Here is a 27,010-nt window from a genome sequence, read left to right on the forward strand (position 1 = left end):
GATCCCCATTTTCCTGTGAGGGCCCATTGATGTACGCTTTGGTGATGAGATCGGTACGTATACAGCGCAACCGAATTTCCGCAGATGGGAAATACTAGGAAGATCACCACGAACCAATTGCAGCGGGAAAATTGTATGGTATGCAGTTGGACACAATTGTATTAAGTCACCAGCGTGTAAAACTACGTGACCCCAACATGAGGTTGGTAAGTTACAACTTTGCAATAATGGTCTGGCAATGAGCTTTATTCTCTTGATAAGAGCTTCAGCTAAACCATTCTAAGTGTGGACATATGGTACAGAATGTTGAACTTCAATTCCTAAAGCCATACAATAATCATTGAAGGCCTTGGAAGAAAATTCTGCAGTATTGTCCAATCTGATTGATTTTATCTGGTGTTCAGGTTGACTTTCTCTAAGTCTGATGACTTGTGCAATCAATTTTGCAAAAGCATGGTTCCGTGTCGATAATAGACACACATGAGACCATCGTGTGGATGCATCTATTAGAACCATAAAGTACCTGAATGGTCCAGACAAAGGTTGAATGGGGCCACAAATGTCTTCTTGAATGCATTCAAGAAACTTTAGTGGTTCAGCCTGAATTTTGAGATGTGAGGGTCTCAAAATTAATTTCCCAGTTGCACATGAGGTGCACACAAAATCTGAGGATTTGGGGAATTTTCTGTCGCTCATACCATGTCCATTAGAATTACTCGTGATTTTTCTCATCATCCTGATGCCAGGATGGCCAAGGCGTTCATGCCAAGTTTTGAATGTATCAACATTCTGAAAAATCACTTTGTATGCAAGATGTGGTACGGGTTTGATGTATGTGTAGTACAATCCAGACCGGAGAGAAGGCACTTTTTCAAGTGTTTGTTTGTCATATCCAGTATTTTTTGTGAAGAGGAGGAATTCCTCATTGTGTTCTTCATATGTTCCCACATGAATTTCATTTTTTCGGATTTCTCTATAACTTAGGAGGGTACGTGTTGAATCGGGATACAGTAATGCCTCCTCGATATGAATTTGAGTACCCATTGGAAGTATGAAAGTGGCCCTGCCGGAGCCAACGATCATAGCATCGCGTCCATTGATGGTCAAAACTTGTCCTTCTCTCTTGGTGAGAGTTTGGAAAAATTTGACTTCCCTAAGTATAGTGTTAGTGGTACAACTGTCCACTAGGCACATTTCTTCTTCCATTGGATTGACTCCCGTAACAATCTATATAATGCAGAATTTAAATTCATAAGAATAAATACATAATATAGAAAGTACATATAAATACAAAATATTCATTGCATAAGAAAATATTAATATTTATTACAATGAGAAAGTAGCAACATCATGTCTTTTATTACAAGAATACTTCTGCAAATTTAAATATGAAGGTATGGAGTCTATTTGAGGTCTCCAAAGATGTCATTGGTGGAGAAACCCACGAGTATGTCGTCGATGTCCAGAGAGCCTTTGTCAGTTGGCGGAGTCTTGGTGTTGCTTGGTCCCGCTCCTTGAGGGATGGGTTCCATAGCTTTAGTCTCCAACACTTGAGAAACGAAGTGTGCTTCAGGCTTCTGGGTGTTCTGTGTATGACCCATGGACTTCATGTATAGTTCAACAAGATGCTTAGGAGTCCTGCATTTCTTAGTAACATGATTATAGCAGCCACACTTGAAGCAAGCGGTCTTGTTGCTATTATCAGTTTTTGGCTTAGAAATGCCTTTCCCCTTTTGGATGTTAACACGTGGCTTTCTGGCTCTCTTTTGTTTGCCCTTTGATGAGGAATTTCCAGATTGTTGGTTCCTGTTGGAACCATTGGAACCAGTATTCTTCACATTTGCATGAACTTCAGGCAGTGGTGCAGTACCCAAAGGGCGCTGATTTGAGTTCCATACAGTGAGCTCATGATTCTTTTCTGCCTGTTTCAATGTCTGTATGAGTGAAGAATATACTGTGAAATTCTTCTCACGGTACTGTTGAGTTAGAATCCTTTCTGAAGGAAGCATCGTGGACAAAGTCTTTTCAATTTTATCCACTTCAGAAGGCTCTTTCTCACAAATTAACCGGAGTTTAGATCAAATCTTATGAACAGCGTGGTTGAACTCGTCTACAGATTTAAAATCCTATAGACGTAAGTGGTTCCACTCCTGCGTTGCCTCGGGGAGGATAATTGCTTTGTGCTGTTCATAGCGATTTTTGAGAGCTGTCCATAAGGCACGTGGATCCTCCTCATACATGTATTCCATTTTCAGATCCTGATGGATATGATTCCTCATAACCTTTAAGGCAGAGTAATTGGACATGCTTGAGGGGGTACCAGTCCCAGCAGCTATTTCGTCTATACATCTGTATAGTCCAAGGGTCGACAGACCGACTTTGAGATCCATCGCCCATGAAGGGAAATTGGAACCATCAAGACCGAGAATATCAAACTCTTTGGTTGCCATATCACCTATATTGTGAAAAGCCAAAAAATTTGAGAAATTATGGCATACTTATTCAATTTTGTGAATTCAGAATGAACTCGAACAATGAATAAAATTTCCTTCATATTTGGTAGAGAATTCCGAGTAAGAGGGATTATCGCAATGCTAATGCATACGTAAATCCATATGATCTCATACTTCAAAGAATTAATCCAAATTAGAGGGATTTTTGCATTGAATAATGTAAAGGACGTGGAAATTTACATTTGCATAATACTTGTAAAATAAATATCATGGAAATGCATAAAGTGCTGAAAATAAATGAAAAACAGAGAAAATTACATGATGCTGAAAGCATAAAGTCTCTGATTATTCGCGGAATTTAAATAGTTCGTAGTACAAAACTCAAATTTAAATTCATGCTGAAATTGAAATACTGAAAATAGTAAATCTTATTGGGCGGTGGGCCGAGACAATCTCGAATTCAGCCTACCGCCGCTTTAGGTCCTGAGGGGCCTGGTGGGAGTGAAAAGGCCGGCACGGGCTTCTTGGGCCGAACAGGCCGGCCCAGCAGCCGCCAGCCTAAAGGCCGGCCCGGGCTAGGGTTGGTGGGAGCCCCCACCCCCGCCACGCCGCGCCCCAGGCGGCCGCCGCCGCCGCGCCTATCGCCATCCGCCTCCGCGCCTGAAGGGCGCCATCGCCGCACCTGAAGGTCGTCGCCGCCGCGCCACCGGTGCGCACGGAGGTGCCGCGCCGGGCCGTCGCGTCGCCAGCGGGCGCAGAGGCGCCGCTGGGCCACCGATGCCGCGCCTGGGAGGCGCGCTGATGCGCCGCCGCCAGGGCAGCCCGCCTCGCCGCCGCGCTGATGCGCCGCGCTCAGCCGGCCCGCCTCGCCACGAGCGCTGATGCGCCGCCGCCCCGTCGCGCCGTCCTCCACCTCCCGCCACTGCCCGGACCCGTCTCCACCGCGCACCTCAGGCCTCCCCCTCACCTGAGGGTGGGGGGCGTCTTGCCACGCCGTCGCTGCTCGTCTCGGCCGAGCGATGCCCGGTCGGGATGATGCGGTGGCGGTAGGCAGGACGGGTGGTGGCCGCCGCGCTCGTCTCAGCCGGACGATGCCCGGTCGGGATGATGCGATGGTGGTAGGCGGGACGGGTGTTGGTCGCCGCCGCCGCTGCTGCGGTCGGGGGTGGTGACGGTGGGCGTGGTGGCCACCGCTGTTGCGATCGGGCGGCCGGCAGTCAAGTTGGCCGGCTGAGGTAGTGGAGGCGGCATCGCCGGAGGGAGCCTGCTGGAGCTGCTGCCCGTCGTCATGGAGAAGAACGGGGCGTCGCGGCGCGCAGCGATCGTTCCTCGGAGGAGGAGTTCCGGCGGCGGTGCCGGAGTTGGGGAAGTTGGCGGCGTCGCCGGCGTGGACTCTGATGAGGACCCATCGTTGCCACAGGGGTAAATGGACTAGCCATGGCATGGGCAGAATGCCGTCACCATGACTGGCCCCCCTGTAGGACCACCGAGTTGCCGCGCTGATGCGCATTTGTGCTGGTGTTGTTGCTGTGAGCAGCTCTCCCTGCAACAGCGTTGCCGCTGCGACGACCTCCTCTCTGGGTGTAGGAGCCCCTGCCACGGCGAGGGTAGTGCAGGGGAGTCCGGAGGAGGGTATCCAACATACGGCGGAGAAGACGAGCACGAAGATGCCTCGGAAGTGAAGAAGCAGCGTCAAAGGATGAAGAACGTGGTGCCATGCTTACCGTAAGATAATTGTTCTTCTTCTACTCAGTTGGCTAGGGCCAGTGCTGATAACGTATTAGAAGAATTTTGTGTAGACAAAATGTGTGGTCAAAAGTCCAATTCCATTGTTATCAAGGATTACAATATATAGGGAGATTTACAATGTCACTAACTTCAGGAATTGTAACTCTTGTAACAGCAGCAATAAAGATGATTTATTGCCATGAAATGGCTGTTAGCCTAGCCTTAACCATGGCCTTAACTATGTTTCATGGCCTCCATTTGTAACAGCTCATTTGATGAGATCAAATAAAGCTTCTGTAACACCTATCTCACTCAGATTGGGCCAATATGGGACGACTATGGCCGTGTTTAGTTCCCATGCGTTGTAAACGCAAAATTTTTTGCGACGAAATCTTGCTAATTTGAAGTATAAATGAAGTTTATTTACAAAACTTTTTGCACAGATGTGTTGTAAATCGAGAGACAAATCTAATGATGCTAATTAATCTATGATTAATCAATAATTAGCGGATGATTACTGTAGCATCGCTGTTGCAAATTATGGATCTCGCGATTTACAGCCCATCTATGTAAAAAGTTTCGTAAATAGACTTCATTTAGTACTTCAAATTAGTAAGATTTCTTCGCAAAATTTTGCGTTTTTGCATTTACGGGGTGGGAACTAAACAGGCCTACATGTAAGAGTAGACCGTATCTGGCCCACTCGAAAGCTGAAACAGGGCCTCTTTGCCCTGCATCTGCATGCCTCCCGTAGCCGATCGTGCTGGTGCATCAGAATTCTCAGGAGCCGCAACGAAAAGGCGGAAGCCCAAGTGGATAAGCGCGCAAGTCACATCGCCAACGTGATGCTCGCCGCGGACAGGCAGCAGCAGCAGCAGCAGATAGACCGATGGATGGACGTGCACGTGACGGCGAGCACACCACCTCCCGGTCGATGTCGCAGGTGGCTCCGTCGTTCTGTCCCGCCAAACACCGCCGCGCGTACGGTGCCGCTGCCGCCGGTCACACGCCGCTGCGCCCCACCGCCCCGGCACGCCGTCGACGGCGCACCACCCGTGCGTCCTCGCGCTACCGATCCGCGAATATCGGATCCGAGCGATGCATCGCGACCGCGGTGCCCCCGTGCACTTCGTTCTTCGTCGATAGCTCCATTGAATCGCCTGCTCCAATCCGGATGATCCATATATAATAGGGGCTTTGCTGCCCTTCAGCTCTGCACTGCACCTGACCAGCCGGCGGAGCGTCGTCGTCTATGGCTAGCGTATCACCTGGGGTTAGATACAAAGTAGCATGGGACCCGGAACGGATTCGCTCGGCCACGAGGCACCAGCCGCCAGATGGTACTTGGCTCCTTGCCACCGATAGCGGCCTGCCTATTGGGCAGGCAAAAGCGGGCAAAACGATCCTAGTTTTTTTTTTATATAAAAAAACGGGTTTATATTTTATATAGAAAAGTCTGATAGTTTATATTGTTAATCTTATAAAGACGCCCTTCAAAGAAAAGAAAATTACAGACAAATCCTTGTAAGGAACTCTCTGTTGCTCTAGCCGCCAGCAGCCGGAGGAGACACCCTGGAGCCGACCACCTTCCCGACGAAACAGCTACAAAGTTTAGAAATGGCACCAAAGTAATACTCCCTCCGTCCCAGTACATTAGCATTCGCAGCATTCAAATTAAAAAAATAGCAGAGTTAAAATGACGCATGTGCCCCTGAAATGGGATGATGTGGTACAGGCAAAGCAAGTAAAATATTGAATTCTCATGACATGTACGAACAAAAGTACAGCGGCACATGATTTTTTTCAGCTGCACACGACTTGCCTGGGTGATGGGGGGATCCAAAGTGTGGAACCCACAGAGCTGCAGAAATGCTTAAACTTTTGAATGCTCTAAATGCTAATATTATGGAACGGAGGGAGTACATCGGGAAAACCAACATGCCGTGTAGACGATGAACGCGCATGCCGAGCAAGATGACCAACGACCATCTCCTCGCCGGTGAAGAAGGGTCAGACACCACCACCATCATCAACCCCAACATGCCGAAGTAGAGGACACCAGAAGGGGATGCAAACCACCAGAGAATGTGGGATCTAAACACCAACCTGATCTCCCAAGTTGGTAAACATACCTCCAACGGCCTTCACCAGAAACGCTATCATCGGTGCCAACGAAGACGAAGAAGGGATAGACGAAAAGCCCGACCAGTAGTCTAGATCTGCCGAGTTTCTCTAGTATTCTCCATGAAGCTTCGCCGGAGCCGGGAGCTGCAGACTCGACGATGACATCATCGAATCCACCACCCCAGCAACCTCTGACGACACTCAGGAGCAACAAAAGCAGCATCAGCCTACACATAGGCGCCACCATAAACCTAACCCTACTATATAGGTAGCTATATACACAAGGGAACTCAAATCCGCCGCCGATTCAGCCGGTCAACCTCCTCCTCTTTTTTTATTTCTCAATGCATATGTGAATTTTTAAGTTAAAGTTTTATAAAATGATAGTACATATCATAATATATACTAGAAACACTGACGCGGCCTTGCCGCGTGCTCCTTGGAGTGGGCCAGCCTATTGAATATTGATGCCACTGTCTAAATTGATGAAAAGAGTAATAGTAGATAGAAGATGCCAATATAGCAATTCAGAATAATGATGAAAGAGCAATAATGATAGGAGAAGAAACAATTTGTAAATTAAAATAAAAAGAGGTAGGACCGTCGGGGTAGAAGCATAATGCTGCTAAGTTGACAGCTGTGCCCTCAAAATCATGGTCGAAGAAGCCGAGGCAAAGCAGCAGCTACCAAGCCTCTGCTTAGGCTTATGCTCTGTCTCTTCAGCTAGCTTTGCAGGCACTAATTTCTTGTAGACTGACAGAATTTGATCCTAATATGGGTGCACTTTGTTAGCAGAGAAGTTTCACATTTTCTTAGTTGGCTTCCTTTCTATATTTCTCTATCATATGCCATACAAAAAAAATGATATGCATAAATCTATCTCGAAGAATTGAATAAAAGTTGCATGGCATGAAACGAAGAATTGAATAAAAGTTGCATGGCATGAAATGTAACAACATTATTCTTGTATCATAAACTGCATATACAAAGGTAATCAGGTACATCCTTCTTCTTGTTGAGGAACTTCATCCAAAGATCTTGCTTCTCTGAAGGTACTAAGAAACTCCGTCCTTTGGAATTGCCCATCCTTTTACAAAAGAAAAAGAAAATGTATTCAGAATAAGTTCAAACATGTAGCCGTAAGGGTCTTGTACAATGGCAATTGCATTAAAATCCTTCCTTGGCAGCGCCAGACTTGTACAACATAGTTAATTGATATACTTCATTGGCCAATGAAGATCCCATTGTTTTTTTTTGTTTTTGCGATATTTCGAATGTGTAACTTTGTTTAAACCACAAGAGTTAAATTTCAACTTACACATGGTTCTCGTAACTATAAAGGCTTGGGGTTTCTCTTTTGATGATTAGAACTGATGTGTTGATATTCTATTCTACAGTTCTATGTACAGTGGATGTTCAAAATAATACTGTTTCGAATTTGGCAGGAAGTTGTTGCTTTGTCTTTATGCTTCTATTCAGATGACATATCTTCTGAAGCAATATATAATGGTAGATAGGCAGCCATCTTCAGAACTATTCGCATAGATAAAATTCCGGTATCCGGCAATAGGTTGGTTATTAAAGACGATATGCATTGGAGAATATACTTTTTAAGATAAGAATTAGCAGAAAAATAATCTCACAAATATACTTGCCAAAATTATCATATTGGAGGGACCAAACAAGATCAGTCTTTGTTCAGTTGAGATCAAAATATCAAACTAATCATTGTTCAATTAATTTTCAGGTGTCATACCCTCAATACTTCTAAAAGTAAAATGATTAACCAAGATAATAAACAATCCGAAGTTGTGGATACCAGAGTTGGAGGTTAGAAGTATTTATGAGTTGACAAAATAATATACACACTGTATCTATCATTTAAGATAATGATAATTATATCCTACATGATTCCCAAGATTCATCTGGGAATGTAATTATTCCTAGGTCATGGTCGAAGATGGCGGCAATCAAGTGCCATGGTGGCAATGGTCCATATCCATTAGTTGGTGACGAACATAATAGCATTCATCCGCACATATGTTTCTGGTTCAAACTAAGCAATCATCTTATAGAGGCAAAATATCGAACACTTGCTGTGCGTATGTGCTCTTAATAGACAAAGGTGTGTAAGAGGGGACGTAGTACGTACATGGCTACTTCTGAGGTCTGGGCAAGCGGCGCGAGCACCATAGCGTGGTGGCAGGGAGCGCGGTGGAGACTGAGATGTGGTGCGAGCAGCTGGTTGTCTTGCTCCTGGCGTAGCGCTGGCGATGCTGCGCCCTCTTGCTGGGCAGCCGCGTGCGCCGCTGGCCTCGGTCGTTGATGGAGCCGAGCTCCGCGCGACTGCAGCCACGGGGAGGGGATAAGCACACGCCGCCGGCCGGCCGGCACAGCTCCGCGCCCCCTGAGTGCTGGGCGCCGGGCGCCTGCAGCGGTGCAGCCGAAGGGGAGGGGAGTCGCCGCCGGGAGCCTGCAGCCGAAGGGGAGGGGAGTCGGGCTGGCGAGGCGGCACTGCACTGCACGGCCTAGCTGTGGCCTGTGGGTTGCGGTTAGCGGAGAGGGCAGTAGGCAGAGGGACGCGACATCTTATCCATCCGTGTGGCGCAGCAGGGGAGCGAGAGAGAGCAGCAGGATCGAGACCAACTTTTTCCCGTGGCTCAGGATGCAGAATTTCTTGGGTCAACCCAATGACCCGAAATCCAATTGCTGACTAGTAGGGTAGAAATCCAAAAAACTGACGCAAAAAAAAAAATTAGTGCTACACTGGTTCATCTGATTGGGTCATCGGATTAACCCAAAAACACCATCGCAACGAAGAACTCTGGACTCCAGAATCATGCGTCTTCTCTCTCTCTCTCCACGACGGCCATGCTCGCAACAACCTCAAGCTAACAAGCTCCCTCCCTTATCTCCACTCACGGGGGCATAGGTGGTGGCCATCGTCTTCAACCTCGACCTGCTACTCCGCGACATGCGGACTGGCACGGCCACATCCTTATGGGTGCAGACCTGGCGGACAAGAGTGGGCCTTCAGCGTGGGACATAACGCCGGCGATGATGCGCGACACCGATGGGCTCTCGGCAGCGGTGGTCATTGGGCAGACTAGGAGGACATGGTGTGATGCTGCACTCATGGGAGCTGCGCCGGGTGTGGATAGCCGGCGGAAGGACCTCGATTTGAGCACCACGGACATCGATCGAAATCAATGGCCATCGTCCACCGCAGGGAGGGGTGGGGGGAGGGTGTGCTGGAGGCCAGGGCACCTTAGGCGAGATGCAGACGGGGGCGGAGGAGGACGCCATCACCGCTGCTGCAGGACCTCACTCTGCGGCGGAACCGGGATGATGTGTCCGGGAAGCTATTTCCTCCAGCTCCTGTTGAGACGAAGCTCTGGTCATGTTTGGTTGGAGTGTGGAAAAATTTCGATGAGAGAGAAACGATAATTTGACTACTAATTAGGGGTATTAAATAAAGTCTAATTACAAAATTACTTCCACAACTGTGGTACTGTAGCAGTTGCTCTAGCTAACGAGGTCTTTGACCGCATGATTAGAGGATGATTGAGCGCGGTTACTGTAGCATCACTGTAGCCAATAATGATGAAACTTGGCTCATTAGATTCGTCTCGAAAAGTTAAACCTATTCCTAAAAAGGTTTTGCAAATAAACTTCGTTTAGTACTTCATACATGCATTCGTCTTTTTTGCAAAAGTTTTCATCCATTCATCCAAACACGGCCTCTGCTTCGACATGTCCGGCTAGGCTTTTTGGGTACCCATTAGTTTTTTTTTTTTGGTAATGTTACGTTTGTTTTTAGGTCAACCCATTAGACTCTTTAAATTGGGTTGAGTGGGTTGAACACTGGTTGATCCAAATCCAACCCATTTTGCATCGTGACCCGTAGCCGTTGGATGGACCGATCGGACGGCCCATATCTTTCTGCGCGACGTGGTGCAACGCGATGCCAGATAATCGCCCGTGCGGAGACGCCTTTTAGAGATTGTACAAAATACATCATAATTTTTTATTTTAATAGGTTAGGATATTTAATAATAGATTAATTATTAAAGTTCATAATTTATGAAATGATAACAATGAAAATTTATAATAATTTTTAATATACATCGTGATGTCGACGAATACTATGTAAAATTTAAAATTAAAATTCAATTTATGTATAAAAAAATAATAAATTGTATTATGGAGTAAAATAAATTAAATGGTGTAGTTTAGGGATAAATTGAACTATGTTATAGTCTAAATGGTTATTCAGGCTATATTTGAAATGAGCAGATTGAACTTTTTTCTAGATTTATCCTATCTCTTGCCTCGTAACAGGTACACGGAGTATCTTAGCAATAACCTTACATTTTAACTGACGGGGCAATCAAAACAAAAGGCTCTGTTGCAGCTGATAATCAAAACAATTGGCTCTGTTGCAGCTTGTAAATTTCAAATACTAAATAAATTTTTTTGGAAACGGAATCTTGCCATTTAGAAGTACTAAGTAAAATCTATTTACAAAACTTTTTGCACGAATGGGTTGTAAATCGCGAAACGAATCTAATGAGCTTACTTAATCCATGATTAAATCATAATTAGCGAATGATTACTGTAGCATCACTGTTGTAAAATGTCGATTAATTAGTCTCATTAGATTCATCTCGCGATTTACAACCCATCCGTGCAAAAGTTTAGTAAATAAACTTCATTTAGTACAATGCATGTCCAAATATTCGATGTGATGTTTTTGGGTATAAAAACTTGTGATCTAAACATGGCCGTACTACTCTATCCATTCACTTCATATAGTTGTGTTTTTTTACTTTCAGCTCAAGAATTGATAAGGACTATTAAAAACAATAAGTATTATTCCCTCATTAAGTATATCACGATTATTGATGAGTTGTGTGACAGACCCGCCGAGTTAAAACGCTTAATTAAGCGTAACCGCCATCATTTGGCGCATTAGCTTAATTAAGTGTAAATTGACAGGCTATTTCCAACCCACAGGCCGATCGAAACACACCAGAAATCCCGCACAAAGACGAGCGCAGAGGGTACCAACATGATAAAAACTTACAAAATAGTAAATAATATTAAGGCTTTCACAAAGCAGCTTTAAATTTGAAATTTACAAAAGAGGTGCTGCGATCAAGGTGCGATCAAGGTGCTCATATCCGAGAGTGACTGACGGCGAATCGATTCGATTTAACCTTGCAAGGTGGACCTAACCAACACGGCACGCAAAAGCCCCGTCGGACCCCACGCACCAACCTTTCCCCTCCCCGCCTCGAACTACAGGAACCAGCCCAACGACATATGGTCAGCCGAGCTCAACGTGAGACCACCAAAAGTAAACATATGCATCCCAATTCTCCGCGACTACTCGACTCGCCCCAGGAGTTGGGTGCAGGTTCCTGTACTTTCGAAGCAAAGCAGTACTCGGTTTACCGGTTTCGACTACCTCCTACTCCCGGTATGCGGTTAGTACTGTTCAAACTCAATCACAGGGCCAGACAACGAACAGTCCTTAACCGACACAGACGGGGCTAAACCTTCCCCGCCCGGTCTCCAATTCCTTTCCTTTCCTACCTCTTCCAATATTATATATATTCAATTTATAGGGTCTCGCGAGTAACAGAAAATTACTCGACTCTAAAATATCCTATATCTCACGAGTATCAGGATATCACTCGACTTCTACCGAGTCCTATTAAGCATAGCAGTGCTACCGACCTACACATACTAGTATAAGGCCCAGGAAAACCTAGGGATCATGCAACTAAGGTTTCGATCAACTTCTGACACGTAATGCACAAGTAATAAGCATACATAGTGATTCATAAATTGAAATAGTAGGACATGCACCGGGGCTTGCCTGAGGGTAACACTAAGTTAGTGTAAATTTTAGTAAGGCCTTGGGCCCTTCCGACCATTGGGCCGGGTCTTCAAGGGTCTTCACAATTCCTTCTCAATCCTGCTTCGCTAGCTCTTGGGCTTCACGGCTACGCCTGTTCCACAGTCACGAGATCGCATGCACCGGAATCTACATGTGTGCATATGCATATGATATGAGAGAATGCATATATGAATTACATATTTACAAAAATAACCCATAACTGAGGAGAATTGCTAATGATTCAGACCAACTACCCTAACCCTATCCGCTCAGCTGCCGCCACACCGGTCAGACCGGTCCAAATTACCCCAAGCACACTACCGGTCAGACCGGTTCCTCCGACCGGTCAGACCGGTCCTAACCGAGCAATGTCCTAAGTAGATATACTGCAAGCTACAGCTACTAGACTCTTTCTTTACTCAATCAACCTCAGGGTGAGTTCAAAGAAGTAATACACAGGAAGCTAAAATAGTTAGACTACTCTAAGGGATTATTTAAAAGGAATACTTTAATTGATTGGGAAATATGCTAGTTTAGAAACAATTCATAATTAAGTATTAACTTTTCATACAAGAAGCTAGTCCTTACTACTAAGACTATTTATTTAAGCCTACTCATGATGAACTTAACAATTAAGAAGCTACAAACCCACACGTCCGGAGACTCCGGGTTTTGGCCCAGATTGTCCGGGTACAAATTTTTCTGGAGTATCCGTGCATTCTAATGATGAATCAAAAACTAGCGTGACACTACACCGATAAAATGTGTTAATTGTATGCGCCAATATCTTTTTTAAACATAAACTAGTTATTATCTAATAAACATACTAGTACACGGATACGTTGATTACCATACTAAACGATGTTTTCTAGACTTGTAACTTTTACAGCAGATTACACATTCCTAAATCGAACTACCGCCTAAATTCCACAATTTTCGGACTAACGGATTGACATAAACAATTTAAACAAACCTAAACACCATTTAAATTCTAACAACGGTCAAAAAGGACACTTGACAAGAATAAATATTTTTCCCATGTAGATATAGATGCAACCAACCTAACAAAACTAGTTTTGCATGTTTAGGATTTTTTTCTTGAATTGTTATGCGATCTGCAAGTTTTCGTCAAATGAATTAAAGGGCTCCACCTGTCAGACCGGTATATACAACCGGTTAGACCGGTCCTAGTCGAGCCATGGCGCAGGGCCATGGCCGCCGGCGTCCCGGGCGGCTCGGCGCCGGAATCCACGAAGAAAGGGGTCGGGGAGGATGAGGAGCTCACCACGAACCCATTTTAGGGACTTGTTTGGGCGGAGGACGACCGGAGAGGCGGATCGACGGTGAGGGGCGGAGCTACTATCTATGGAGGCTTGGAGCTTCGATTCTCGCCGAGTCGGCCGAGGAGAGGCTAGGCTGGAGGTTGGGGAAGGTGGAGGAGGTGGTGGGGAACTTCTATGCGCAAGGGATCGAAGCAAGGCGACCGGAGGGAGGAGATCGAAGGGAGGGGCGGCGGCGGCCTGCTCTGCTCGAGCTCTGGCTCAACGGGGAAGAAGAGAGTTGAGTGGAAATAAAATAAATATCAGGGGAAGATAAGGACGGGTTGGAATACGTCCAACCGGTCTGACCGGTTGCTCAGACCGGTCGGACCGGTCCGAAATTGGGGTGTTACAAGTTGAATCTAATAAATTGATGGCGCATGCTCCCTCCACCCCGTAAAGAATGTTCATTTAGAAAATTTTAGACATATTTTAATAGTGGAAAATGACCTTGTTACTCCTAGTTAACTATAGCAGTTGTGATTGAAGATCCCGCTGTTTATTAGGTTCCCTTGATCCTCAATAAATTCAAATATATTAGATCTAGAAAAATGACATCTACTTAAATATTTGATTGGTTTCATGTCCTTCTCAATGCATTTTTTTACTATTTAATATTTCTTTAATTAAATAGATTTTATACTACAACATAAACAAAAAGTTTTTGTAGAACAAAATTTGAACTCTAAACGCATAATGTTTACGGAACGGAGGGAGTATGTAGCTAGATGTTGATGAAGGGTACGGCGTTACTGATGCTTTGGAATATGAGAATTGCGATTATTTTGATAAAAGAATGAAATTATAGAACTACTGTGAAAGTGAACTGATGAAACAGAGGGAGGAGCACTAGCAGCAATACGGGCGCAAAAACTGGCCAAATTTCGCAAACGAGGATGAGATTTTCCCGAGAAGGGAAAGAGGGGAGGGCACCCCGGCCCCGCGGTAAGCTCCCGGCCCGTTTGCTAAAAAAAGTGCGACCTCTCCACCGCGTCCGACGATCCTCCGCCTCGATTCCCCCACCCCGATCCCTCTCGTCCCTGCATTTCGCAATGATCCATGCCGCTGCAGTGCCGCGGCGCGGAGGAGGGTCCAGTGACCAGGGCCCGGATTGAGGGCGGCCATCAGGGCGCGAGCACGCGCGTTCGACCGGCGGGGGAGGCGAGGGCGGGATGTCGAGGGCGAACCGGCTCGGCGAGCGGGTGGAGTTCAGGTTCTCCAACCTTCGCGCCGTCCAGGTGACGCGGAGATTTTGTGGCTTCCCCCCATCATCGCGCATTGCGTTTTGTTTTTCAGCCGTTCGTGCGAGGTCCTGCAGACGGTGGTTCCCGTCGCTAGAGCGGCCACAATGGGGATTAGTGGGGCCAGGAATCGCAACTCGAGTTTCAGCGATTCTGATTCTGGGTTAGGAAAACCTCATTATTGATGATCAGACAAACCGCGGTTCATGTTTTTAATAATTTTTTTGGAATGAATTTAATAAAAAAAATTGTGTGTGGCGATTGGTGCTCGTGGGAAGGATCAGAAAATTGATTGTTAATGCATTGAATGTAAACTTAATATGCATTGCTTGACAGTAGGAAATGAATATGCGCTTCCTGCAGCAGGAAAAAGATTCCTCCTTGGCTTTGTTCAGCATGGTTCAACTCAGTAAGAGAGGACACTCTACTCGTGGAAATTCAGAACAACAGATTACGAATCAGGAGGTTGTTTTAATGTTCACTCTTTTTTTTTGAACCGAAAACAGCGAGGGAGGACCCCCACTGTCAAAATTTTATTAAAAAAGGAGAGGAGTTATTTACAAAGAGCACAGAAACAGCAAGGGAAAACTAAAGGCTATACAACAAAGCTAAACAACTAAACTAAGCCAACAGACCAGGCTGTTGTTCTGAATTCTAGGGGGAGGAATGTGCTTCCATGCCATTTCTGATCGTAATCATAATGAGTTTTTGAGTAGTTTGAAAGAGAAGCTCTAAACTGCTCACGAAAAATTAGCTGTAATTTAAATTCCTCTCAAACATTGGTTGTAGAAGGGGCTCTGGAATTTTTCGCTCAGTGGTTATACTATTTTTTCTCGGAAGTAGGCATGGTGGCACGCATCGTAGCATACAGTACATGTGCAATTTCATTTGTTCCATGACACTGACAATGAAAAAACATTTTTTTTTCTTGGAAGTAGGAATGGTTCTTATGTTCCCCGCAAAATTGTATCCCAGTTCATTATATTGGTAGTGTTGGACTGTTGGGTGATGTCGTGAAATACTCTGAGTTTATTGATATGAGTTTTGTTGGTGCTCAACAGCTACCATTGTTGATGTTGTTTCTAACTTTTTTTTCCTGAACAGGTGCCAGTAGTATCTGACAGGCTGTTAATTTCTATAATCTCGGTGGACACAGGCAAAACAATTGCCAGGTCCAGTAAAGCTGCTGCTCGAAATGGAATATGTCAATGGCCCGACTCCATACTGGAATCAATATGGTTTTCTCAAGATGATGCATCAAAAGAATTTGAGGATTGCCAGTGCAGGATTACTGTTTCCATGGTACATTGCTGTTGCTAGTACATGTGTGTTTCTCTATCAGTTATCTATTGGATTTCAGTCTATGTACTATACTGCTGTGTTACTTGCAAAACATCTCCTTATACAGGGATCAACGAAATCTGGTATTCTTGGGGAAGTTTTCCTGAACTTGACTAACTATCTTAGTTCAGTAGACCCAACTTCAATTTCATTGCCGTTGAAGAAATGCAATTCTGGAACAGTTTTACAGGTTGGTTTCGATGACTGTGTTTTCTTTTCCTAGGGAATTCCAGAAAGTCCACATATAATTCACTCATTTCACCACTCTTTTAGTCTGTATAGTTAGGGTGCAACTTGAAACATGGAGTTACTTGCTGTTCTAATAAGTCGTAGTACTCTGAGTTCTCCTGACCTGCTCACCTGCATACAAATTATGTTACTTTGTTGTTCTCGTGAGTCGTGACCTAGCATCAAAATTAGTTGTTTGTTGATGTTCATTGATGGGTGAATCTGTTAGTCCATTGCCTAAACCCTAAACTCTGCTGGTGCTACGAATGATATATCTATAGCTTATAATTTGTCACTCTGTGCGTACAATACAACCTAGTGTTACAAAAAGTGTGCACTTTATGCATACCAGATATAGTCTATATTCTTTATTATTTGACATTTAAGTATTGCAAATGAGCTCATAAATCAACTTTCTGCCCCTCTTTTTACCTTTGTGAAGATTGCAGATTGTAAGCAATAAATGCTATACTAAATCTTTTGGATATGTTTGTTTGTCTTATAATTTGCAAAAAGTTAGCAATTTTTCCATCTAGTGAACAAAAATGCTAAATATTATAGGTTTTGTCCCATAAAAAAATTAATCCCGTCAAAAATATCATAGCTTTTGAGATTTCTAGTGTCTGAGCAGTCTACCATTTGTGCAACATAACCTTTCCTTAGGGCGGGTTGGGTCTAAGTGGCTTTCTAAAGGGATCTAGCTCGGGTTGTCAAGTTTGAGAAACTCTCAACTGAAAAGAATGGAGTTACTTTCCTATATATTCACTTATGATGATGTAAATGTTTCTTATATGCAGCTTAAGATTCAGTGTCTTGGCACAAAGTCTAAGTCAAGGTACTTGGTTATTCTTATTGTTTCTCAGGTTATCTTAGGTCTTAGGTGATCATTTAGTTGATAGTGCTAACTGTAAAAACTTTTTCTTGGCTGCTGATTGATTTTTTTCCTTTCTCTACTATGCGGTGGTATGAAATTATTGAATGAACTACTCGTTTCGGTGGTCATAGTCCAACCAATGATGTTAGGGACAGCAAAACAGATGATTCCGATATCATGGTCCCCAGGAATGCTCGTTTTTCATCAAGAAATCCTTTAGATGGTGTTCATCAAGATGAAGTTGGAATTAGGGTATGATTCCCCTGCTCAAAAATTATTTTTATTATTTACTATTAAGATTACAATGAGCAAACCCAATACAGACTATGGGATGTATTTCAGGATGCAAGCTTCTCATCATCTCCCAGGGATGATTCCGACGGGGGATTATACATAGGGAGGCAAGATACTGCTAGTTCTTTTATCTACAATATTCATGCGGATCGTGGTGAACTGATTTGTAAATCTAATGATTTATCTTTCAGTTCTCAAACTCCAGGTCAAAACATGCTGCAAGAGAGCATAGCTGAGTCATCCTTAAGTGGTGTTGCTCATTTATCATTAGGGGCATCTGGTTCATCCAAAGCTCTCCTTGACACTGCTGAAGAAACAATCGAGGAACTCCTTGCTGAGGCACAAATGTGGGAGACCCATTCTCGCCAATTGAAAAATGACCTGGAGACATTGCAGAAGGAATGTGATGAAAAATCTGTGACACAGTCTGAGCTACTCCTGGAACTTTCTGCTTCACAAGCAGAACGGGAGTCATTAAGAAAGGAAATTGTAGAATTAAAATCGTCTCTTGAAGTGGCTACAACACGACAAACTGTTGCCGGAACTACCAAGTCTGGTGATGTGATAGACTGCGAGCACGAACTAAAAGATGAAGTGCAGTTTTTGCGGGAATCAAATGAAAACTTGACAATACAACTGAAGAAGGCTCAAGATGCAAATATAGAGCTTGTTTCTATTCTTCAAGAACTGGAAGAAACAGTAGAAGCACAGAGAACAGAAATCTCCACTATTTCTCAAATGAGCAATACAGTTGATCATGACATTCCTGTAAATGCATTATCAGTTCAAGAAGATGCAGAGTGGGCAAGGAAGTTGTCACTTAAAGAAAATGAGATTGTAGAATTGAAGGAGAAATTGGATCGTGTACTCAATCTAGAAAATGCAAGTGGTTCTGGTTCTGATGCTATATATCTTGAACTGGAAAAGGAGAATGAATTCCTGAAGACAAAAATGGAAGAACTTGAGAATGATTGTTCCGAATTAACAGAGGAAAATCTGGAACTTATACACAAGTTGAAAGAAGTAACTGGGGTGGAAGGACAGGGTTCCTGCATTTCTGATATTCAGGAAATGTTAAATGCGGGGGATCTTTCTGGGACATCAAAATCTAGAGTAAAATACCTAGAAAGAAAATGTGCTGACCTTGATCTGAGGATATTGAAATTTGAATCGGAGTCCCGAGAACTAGAAGAGAAGTTCCAAAAAAGCCAAGAGGAACTAAAAGAGAGAACTCTTGAATTATCTGAACTAAGAGATAACATTAGCAATTCACGTGTTATGGAACTGGAGGGAAGGGAAATTGATGTTGCAAGCAGTCACCGATCAGGAAGTGAAGAACTTGGAGGTACTGAATCTGAGTTGAATTTGCTAAAGGATACAATTCAGCTCAAAGAAAAGGAGATTGAAGGCTTGCAGCATTCTAAACTAGAAATGGAAACCTTCACACATAATGTTCTTGAACGGAAGATACATGAGCTTGAAAGCTGCAAAATGGAACTAGAATTGCATGTATCGAGGCTGGAAGATGAAAAAATTGAATTGTTGGAGTCCATTTCTGGAGTGGAGGCTGAGTTGACTAATCTGACAAGTGAGTACGAGTCATGTATAGTGCAAATGGATGGTTCCAGAACATTACTCAAGGATAAAGTAGAATGGCAGCAAGCAGAGTTGGAAGCTCAAAAGGTGGAACTAAAGCAAAAACAGCTAGAGTTTCAGAAAAGATATTCAGAAGTCCATGAGGATTCAGAGGCTCTAAGAAGATCAAATGCTAAACTACAGGCTAAAGTTGATAATCTTGTTGAGGAGTGCAGTTCTCTTCAAGCATTGACGGATGATCTAAAGAAGCAAAAGTTAGAACTGCATAGCTCTGCTACACAACTAGAGCAGGAACTGGAGCACTCTAAAAGAAAGACCACAGAATTTTGCAAAACTGTGGAGTTCCTAGAGGCAAAACTTTCTTCAATTCAGAAAGATATATCTTCAAAAGAGCAATCTTTTCTCTTGGAACTGGAGAATGTATTTCAGGAGCACAAGGAGCATGAAGAAAAGATAAATCGTGCTCATTTCCTTTTAAATAAGATCGAGAAAGAAAAAATAATTGAGGTAGAGAATCTCGAGAGGGAAGTCTTGAGCCTTACTGCACAGTTGTCTTCAACACATGAGGAGCGAGAAAATTCCACTTTGGATACTATTCGTGAGGCCTCCATCCTTCGAGCAGACAAGGCAAAACTTGAGGCTAATCTTAATGATGTCAGTGAACAGTTGAGGCATTACGAGTGTCAGTTGGAAGATATACGTAAGGAGTCTAAAAGCAAGATTAAATCCCTTGTTGATTCACTCAATGCATCGAAACAGAATGAAGAAATACTGAAAAGAGATGCTGAGGATATGAGAAGGTTGATGGCAGCTGCTAAATCTAATGAAGAAAAATTAAGAACAACTTCAAATGAACTAGAACTGAAGTTTAAAACTAGCAATTTTGAGAAACAGCAAATAATGGAAGAAAATTCTGGACTAAAAAATCAAGTCCAGAAAATAGCAGGCCTGCAAGATGAACTTTTGAAACTGCAAAGTACCCTTGATGAGGCTGAGTTTGAAAAGCGAAAACTTGAAGAGCTAATTCGGTTGTTGTCTGAAGAATGTGATGAACTAAAGGTACAAAAGGCCGTGTTAACAGACAAAGTCTCACACATACAGGATGTTTCCAACAATATCAATGAAGAAAAACAAAGTAAAACATCCATGCAAGCAAAGCATGAGAGAAGCACAAAACAGGTGAATCTTTTAGATTTCTTATTCAGCAGTGGTTCTAATGTTTTCAGATACTTTGTTCCATAGAGAGCTTTTGTGTGCATCTCTTGTGAAACGTGTGGAACTTGTGTTATGCTAAATTAGATTTAAATGTGAAAAGTGAAACCAACTTGACTATTTTTTCTCGGCCATTTTCTTACTTTTTTTAGGGGAACAATGATCTAGCTACTGACAACGGAGGTTGTTCTCCAGTTAATGAGGAACCAGACCTGCAAACAAAGGTCAAATCACTGGAAAGTAGACTTGCCGAGGCTTTGGCGGAAAATAGCATGTATAGGACACAGCTGAAGAGGTAATGCAATTCAGCACACACCTTGTCTCTTTACCAACTTCATACTAGAAATATACACTACCACCTAAGATTTAATTTTCTATATATGCATATCGAAGTCTTGGTTTAGCTCATACATTCTATGAACAAAAAAGCATGTGGGTAATCCTGCTGAGAATTATTAACCGGAAATATTCATTGTCGTACTAATTACTAACAAGAGAATAAAGACTTGTAGAGTCTGGACAAAATAGTTTTTTTTTGTTCGTTAAACTGTATAGGACTATAGTCTATCAATTACTATTAGAAATCCATTTTTCTTTTGCTAGAGCAATTAATCAGTATTGGCAAACTGGATTGACCAACTACCAAAGTAAGAGAACCATTCTTCAGAAACAGATATTTAATATGTGAACCCATACTTTTATCTACTAGAACACACGAGAGAGGTCTATATTTGCATCAAGGGTGAGTTGGACATGGCACATAGTCTGGTTAAGAGAAAAATACCTTGGCTGAGACCGTTTTAGACTATTCAAACATGAAAGAGAAACTTCAAGAAACAAACAACCTAACCACTAAGAAATTACTATGACCAACTCTCATTTGAAATATGCACCCAGTTAGATATGTGAATTATTCTAATTTGCAGACCCGTGTTGTTTGCAGAAAACAGTACAAAATCACCCAACTCTCTTTTACATAATTCTGTGGACTGTTGCTTCCCTTGACTGTCCACAATTCCCTGTTAAGCATGTATTAACGTCCTGCAAGGTTTTACAGTCGTCCGACTAATCGCGATTAGTCGGGCTTATCGTTCCCTTGGCACCGATAAGGAGCAACGACTAGGTCTGGGCGACTAGAATTCTAGTCGTCCGATTAGTCGTTGATTAAGCATGATTAGTCGTCTGACTAGGCAGGAAAACGATCAAAATTGCAGTTACGGGACGCGTCCACTGTGCGGTTGGGCTACCAGGCTGTCATTGTGCCCATTAGGTTTTAGGAAAATGATCAATTCTGTTTCAGCAGCAAATCAGCAAGGTTATGGAGTATGGGAATGGGATAAGAACATGGAGTTCTGGACAGCTCACTCATCAAATCTCACAAATAAGTGACCGACCATCATTGCGGTGTTCATGCTTGCTATATACTATGTAATGTGTAGTATACATATCATATTGGTCCTAGTATGATAGGAAGACTATATAGACGACTAGGCTCGACTAATCAGCCTGATCGACGACTAATCTCGACTAATCACCTTATCGGTGCCATGGCGACTAGGTTCGACTAGACGACAACATAATGCTCGCATCATGAAAAATGTTTCTCCTTTTAACAAAATATGCAAAAATATTTTCCTGAACTGATTGCAGCTACCTTCCGATGGATCATATTATTCTTTTTTACCCTGTACAGTCCCATGCCAGAGGGGCAATCTGGGAGCAGGGATGGTGAAGAGAATAATGACGACAAAATAGCGCAACTGGAGTCAGAACTAAAAGACATGCAGGATCGGTTACTCAACATGAGCATGCAGTATGCGGAAGTAGAGGCTCAGCGGGAGGAATTAGTGATGGAGCTTAAAAACGCAAATGCAAAGAAAGGACGGTGGTTCTAGCAATTAGTGACAGAGCTCAAAACCTACTGGGTGCCATAGTTGTTAGGCCTACAGGCCACAGCACAGTGACGGTACCTGCTCATGTATTCTCATGCTTTGAATACCGATTGCATTTGATTACCTGAGGAAAATGAGCGTATGACACCATCTTGTTTCTTGGTTGAACTGAAGGAAGCCTTTTGTTTTGGGGACCAAGGATAGGAGCTCTGTCATTCATATCAAGAAGAAAACACACTGCCCGCAAAAGGAAGGAAAAAACATATCCTGGTAAGACATACTGATGGAAGGGTCACCTCAGCACTCACCTAGGAAGCATTTTTTCTATTGATTGGTTTCAACTCAAGTTCATGAGATAATGAGATTTTGTTTCCAAAACACAGAACCCCCGTATCGGAGACCCCAAGCTAATTCTGCTGATTTACTTGATGAACATCAGCTATCAGCACAATGCAATTTTTTTGGCAAAAAAGACAAACCTCTTTATGTTCAAGGAACATTTCAAATTCTTCTGTTTCAACTGTACAGTATCAATCCTTCTTATGTAACGAGTTGCTTGCCGAATTGTCAGGAAGCATGTTGTCAATAATGGCAGAGGTGTCCAGATCCTCGGGGCTGCCATCGGGAGAACTGAGCAAGTGCACCAAGGCCACGGGCTCTCCAGTCCGAGACACAAATCGAACAACAACAATTCGCAGAACATGGGGTGCCCTGATACACATCGACAACGAACAAGTTTTGAACTTTCAGTACTATGAGTTAGAGTGACAACTAAAGTTCATATAACCACAGAGATCACCCTGCCTTTTACATACAAGAAAACATAGCTGTTGATAGATGTAGCTCCTCCTGTCCTGTGAACTGTGCCCCTGGAGAAGGGATTAGTTAGATAATATACTAGTTCATCTCACTCTTCAAAGAATTTGTACGAGGCTGTTCGTTGACGTATACACATGATTGGTCTTTGTTTATGTAATCCCTTCACCTGCCTAGAGTTCAAGTTCCGTTGTGTGGGTTGCTGCATGATCTGAGCAGAACTCTTCGGTGTGGTAGCTTTTTATTCGATGATTCAACCATCACCACCTATGTGCGAGACCGAGCCGGAGACGGAAGAGGGTGCTGTTGCATTCAGTCTGATGCCAGCCTGGACGGATGCAGGCCTTTTGTCATTACACTCGTATGAGCATTGAACATGAATGCTACATTCAACGATCCGTAAATAATACCTAATCTTATATTGATCAAAAGACGACGTTGACAATGACAAGTACCCAATAATCGTGAGTCCATGGCGCATAAAAAAGGTGCAAACTATTGCTCGACCGAGACAGCTTCAGAAAACTGAACCTAGCATGCTTCAGAGCTTGTGCTTGTCTGCAAGGCTTACAGAAAAAAAAACACGAAAACAAGATATTCTATCACACAAATCACGTACAGTCTGTCAGCTTGCACCCGTGCAAGTGAGAAATTGGCACGTCCAATAATTGGCCCTTTTTTTTGTCAAAGTGAAATTGGCACACATCCTTTAACTGGCTCCTTTTTTGTCAAACAAAAAATATTAAAAATGCAACACAAGACACCACCTAACCCCTCCTTTCCTTGGCCGCCTCCGATGCCTTGTTCTAACATGGAAGGCCGCCGGCAGGTGAGGGGTCGCCGATGATTCTCCAGCTCCCTTTCGCCACCGAGGAGGAGGCCTCTTTCTCAATTTCTGGAAGGGTGTCCAACCGCAGAATATTAAGATTACGCAGGACAGGAAAACTTGTATGATTTGATACACCTGGGAATAAAGCTTCGCTGGGCTTATGATTTCTCCAACTAAAGCGGTTGCTGGCTAGCTATATTCCCAACCCAACATGATCAACCACTACACAATTAGTAGACCTGGTGAGATTCCAAAGGGAGTATATTTGTTTCCAATTGATGCTTGCCTCTGAATATTGCCTCTTGTGAACCTTGCCTTGGTGGAATGAACTGCCAAAGTCGGTATGCAGCAACACCAATTTCAGAGCATTTAAAGTGGTGACCACCATTTCTTGAAACCAGTAAAAAAAAAGAACCATTCATCCCATGCCAGAACTCCGATTATGCACAATTCAAGAAAAAATTGCTGTCAGGAAATGGTGAGTGATCACATCAGCTAGCCCTATATGCTGTCGCACCGAAACTACAAACAAATTTACCCGGCTAAGTTAGCTGCGCCTGCACCGCAATGGTGAGTGATCATCATGTCATGACCCTCCGACTCCTCCGCCGGCGCGCCCCGCCGCCGCCTCCTCTTCTTCTCTCTGTTCGTCTCGTATGGCCTCGATCATCGCGACGACGCGCTCCAGGACGGCCTCTTGGTCGTCGTCGTCGTCGTAGGCACCGTCGCGGTCAACGGCCACCGCGGCGGCGTCCCTGGCGCGGTCGGCGTCGTAGAGGCTGGCGACGGCGCACCGGCAGACGGGGCAGGAGTTGCGCATGTCGAGCCAGCGGTCGATGCAGGGCGCGTGGTAGAGGTGGCCGCACGCGGGGACGACCCTGACGCCGTCGTCGCCGCCGAAGGGCTCGAGGCAGATGGGGCAGTCCTCGGGGAGGCCCTTCCTGGCGGCCCCCGCGTAGGGCACCACGGTCGGCAGCGCGGCGGCGGCCGGGCGGAGGAAGAGCGCGGCGCCCGGGACGAGCTCGCGCATGACGCGGCGGCGCGCCCCCGCGATGGCCCGCTGCCGGGCGCAGCGGCAGTAGGTGCAGAGCAGGATGAAGCAGAGCACGATGGAGACGAACACCACGGCAGTGGCGGCCCCCGAGGAGAGGTTGAACGGCGCCCGGCCGCCGGGCGCCGGGCCGACCGCCGGCGTGGCCCGGGGCCCGTCGCCCGCGGCCAGGCGCCTGCTCGCGCGCGGCGTGGCCATGCCCCTGCGTGCGCGAGGCGCGAAGCGGCGGGCAGGCAGGGCTGCTCTGTGCTGTGGGCTCGTGGCAGGTGTCGGGGGATAGGGAGAGTTCTGCCCGGTTCATGCGTAGCATGTTTGTTTGGAGCTGAAACGCTGAATAGCTGGTGTCAGCCAGGGCATGCCGTCGTAGATGTTAGTTTTAATTTTTGCATGTAAAAGAAGCAAAAATATTGAACCAGTGGCGACGTACTTTTGGGCTCGCAAATGACACGCTCTCGAAGTGGTTAACGATGCTACAAATGAGTCATTAAACGGATGTGGTAGGGGATGCATGAGCATGACTTTTTCTAGAGTTTGAATGTAGAAGAGGCTGGAGAAAATTCTCCCCTCCAAAAAAAGATGACTTTCTTCGAGCTTTGCTTGATCATTATGTATACAAATAGTATACCTCCAGCGCTAGTGGTAATCTCAGTGCCGCTTGTTTTTGCAGCGCCCACCACGCATGGAGTCGTGACACAGCCGTGGTTATCCGGCGACGTAACCTTTGGAATCAGTCGCTGTCGCAGGGGGGTGGGACGGGCAACGCAGTCAGACAGCGGCGCGTCTTGGCCCGGCCTGGCCCACGCGACGGAATTGTCAGCTTCTATCAGTGAGTGGTGACGTTACTTGGCCGCACGCACAGCACGAGCTCGGTTTAATTTCTTGCGCTGCGCCATTGCCAAGCTGACACAGGCACACAGACACAGCTCGTTTTGGTGCCGGGGCGAGCGGATTCCACTAGGTTTAGCTGATGCCTGAATAAGTCTGCGTGACCAGTTGCTACGTCTCCATCGCCGCCATATCCTTAGTTAGACTATACGTCCAGTTCAGTGCCTAGTGGAAATAGGAACGTCGATCGTCGCATGCTGTGGTTCTCCTACAACAGTAGTATTTGTATGCTAAGCTGCTCTCCGTGCAGCCTTCCACGGAACATGTTTGCAACACCGCAGCTGTGGTACAGGTTCCTGAGCCTCTTGTCCGCGTCAAAGCAATTGTGTCCGGTACATCATTCATCTCTCACTCTGTTCGTTTGGCTATAGCTGGTAGCTGGTGCTGATTTGTTATGAGAAAAAAATACTACTATTTGGTTGGTGACTGGTGCTAATTTGGTGTGAGAAAAAAACACTGCTTGCTGATTGGCTGATAAGCCAAGCGAACACAGTGACAGTCACAGCTGCCTGAACCATGAAAAACATATGGGGACAAAAAGCAAATTTTTCTAATGTGGCGCAAGCGCTGTGAGAGCGCTGGCTAAAACGCCCAATAATTGCTTTGCACAGGCATGGCCCAAGAAGGTTACACAGACCGATCTATGTATTTGGGGTAGATAAATCCAATACAATTTTGGCAAGTTTTTTTTTTCCTTTTGAGCGGAAGTTTTTTTATAACTTAATTTTTTTATATAACCTTCGGTATTTAAGATCCGTGCTATAGTAAATGAACAATTGATGAGGTTGGAAGTGCAAACCGTATCATTTGTGATTATAAGTCATAAATCAGACCATGGGGGGTGTACAGATCCAAATGCTATGTTGGGGGAGCCACCTTCGACTTCGGTGCGGAGGCGCCTGGACGCGGGGACGAAGCACAGGACAATCGGGCACGCTTGGCCCGGCGAAGGTTTCGAGGCGAAGCCACTTCGACGAAGACCCCGGACCACGGCGCAACATTAGACATTTGTCGGGCACGATGGCGAAGGGTAGACAGCGAAGGCCCTGGGACGAAGGGTGTCCGAGCGAGGGAAGAGTGGCGGACTCACCCGGCGAGCGCCAAGCCCGAAGTCCCGGTTGAAGACACCCAGCAACGAAGGGGGATAGAGCGAGACTGAGGCCCACATGTCGAGCCAGCTGTAACCTGTTAAGTTGCTTGTAAACTTGATATTACCTGAGAG

At 44.8% G+C, this 27,010-nt stretch overlaps 2 protein-coding genes and 1 long non-coding RNA gene across 11 annotated transcripts; 1 reads left to right on the forward strand and 2 right to left on the reverse strand.

Moving 5' to 3' along the window:
* Positions 1-7,172: 7,172 nt before the first annotated feature.
* Positions 7,173-9,566, reverse strand: LOC120691576. The gene is made up of 2 exons (XR_005682305.1): positions 8,458-9,566; positions 7,173-7,392 (listed from the first exon to the last, which is right to left on the reverse strand). It is a non-coding gene; the product is annotated as an uncharacterized LOC120691576 (long non-coding RNA).
* Positions 9,567-14,404: 4,838 nt separating this feature from the next.
* Positions 14,405-23,199, forward strand: LOC120690798 (myosin-11-like). Of its 8 annotated transcripts, XM_039973612.1 has the most exons (11): positions 14,406-14,767; positions 15,875-16,072; positions 16,179-16,301; positions 17,137-17,174; positions 17,345-17,465; positions 17,556-17,614; positions 17,699-20,282; positions 20,468-20,610; positions 22,009-22,281; positions 22,382-22,477; positions 22,591-23,199. In XM_039973612.1, exons 1-9 carry the CDS (start codon positions 14,702-14,704, stop codon positions 22,208-22,210), a joined length of 3,534 nt encoding a protein of 1,177 aa, XP_039829546.1. In that variant the 5' UTR covers positions 14,406-14,701; the 3' UTR covers positions 22,211-22,281; positions 22,382-22,477; positions 22,591-23,199. The 8 variants fall into 8 exon arrangements, with proteins under 8 accessions (XP_039829544.1, XP_039829545.1, XP_039829539.1 ...); XM_039973610.1 differs by having other exon boundaries at positions 14,405-14,767; positions 17,556-20,282; positions 22,009-22,293; XM_039973611.1 differs by having other exon boundaries at positions 14,405-14,767; positions 17,556-20,282; positions 22,009-22,293; positions 22,779-23,199.
* Positions 23,200-23,600: 401 nt separating this feature from the next.
* Positions 23,601-25,543, reverse strand: LOC120690799 (RING-H2 finger protein ATL39-like). Of its 2 annotated transcripts, none has more exons than XM_039973615.1 (2): positions 24,391-25,543; positions 23,601-24,181 (listed from the first exon to the last, which is right to left on the reverse strand). In XM_039973615.1, exon 1 carries the CDS (start codon positions 25,099-25,101, stop codon positions 24,439-24,441), a length of 663 nt encoding a protein of 220 aa, XP_039829549.1. In that variant the 5' UTR covers positions 25,102-25,543; the 3' UTR covers positions 23,601-24,181; positions 24,391-24,438. The 2 variants fall into 2 exon arrangements, with proteins under 2 accessions (XP_039829549.1, XP_039829548.1); XM_039973614.1 differs by having other exon boundaries at positions 23,601-24,286.
* Between the last annotated feature and the right edge of the window lie 1,467 nt (positions 25,544-27,010).

This window comes from Panicum virgatum, chromosome 9N, assembly GCF_016808335.1.
Source record: "Panicum virgatum strain AP13 chromosome 9N, P.virgatum_v5, whole genome shotgun sequence".
Lineage (NCBI taxonomy): Eukaryota > Viridiplantae > Streptophyta > Magnoliopsida > Poales > Poaceae > Panicum > Panicum virgatum.

What these genes read in the sequence shown, in the direction of transcription:
- LOC120690799 (XM_039973615.1), bottom strand. Translation starts at nt 25,101, where the DNA reads ATGGCCACGCCGCGCGCGAGCAGGCGCCTGGCCGCGGGCGACGGGCCC.
- LOC120690798 (XM_039973607.1), top strand. Translation starts at nt 14,702, where the DNA reads ATGTCGAGGGCGAACCGGCTCGGCGAGCGGGTGGAGTTCAGGTTCTCC. An exon ending in ATGAGAGAAGCACAAAACAG is followed by an intron (nt 20,283 to 20,467) that starts GTGAATCTTTTA and finishes TACTTTTTTTAG; the next exon opens with GGGAACAATGATCTAGCTAC. An exon ending in TATAGGACACAGCTGAAGAG is followed by an intron (nt 20,611 to 22,008) that starts GTAATGCAATTC and finishes TACCCTGTACAG; the next exon opens with TCCCATGCCAGAGGGGCAAT.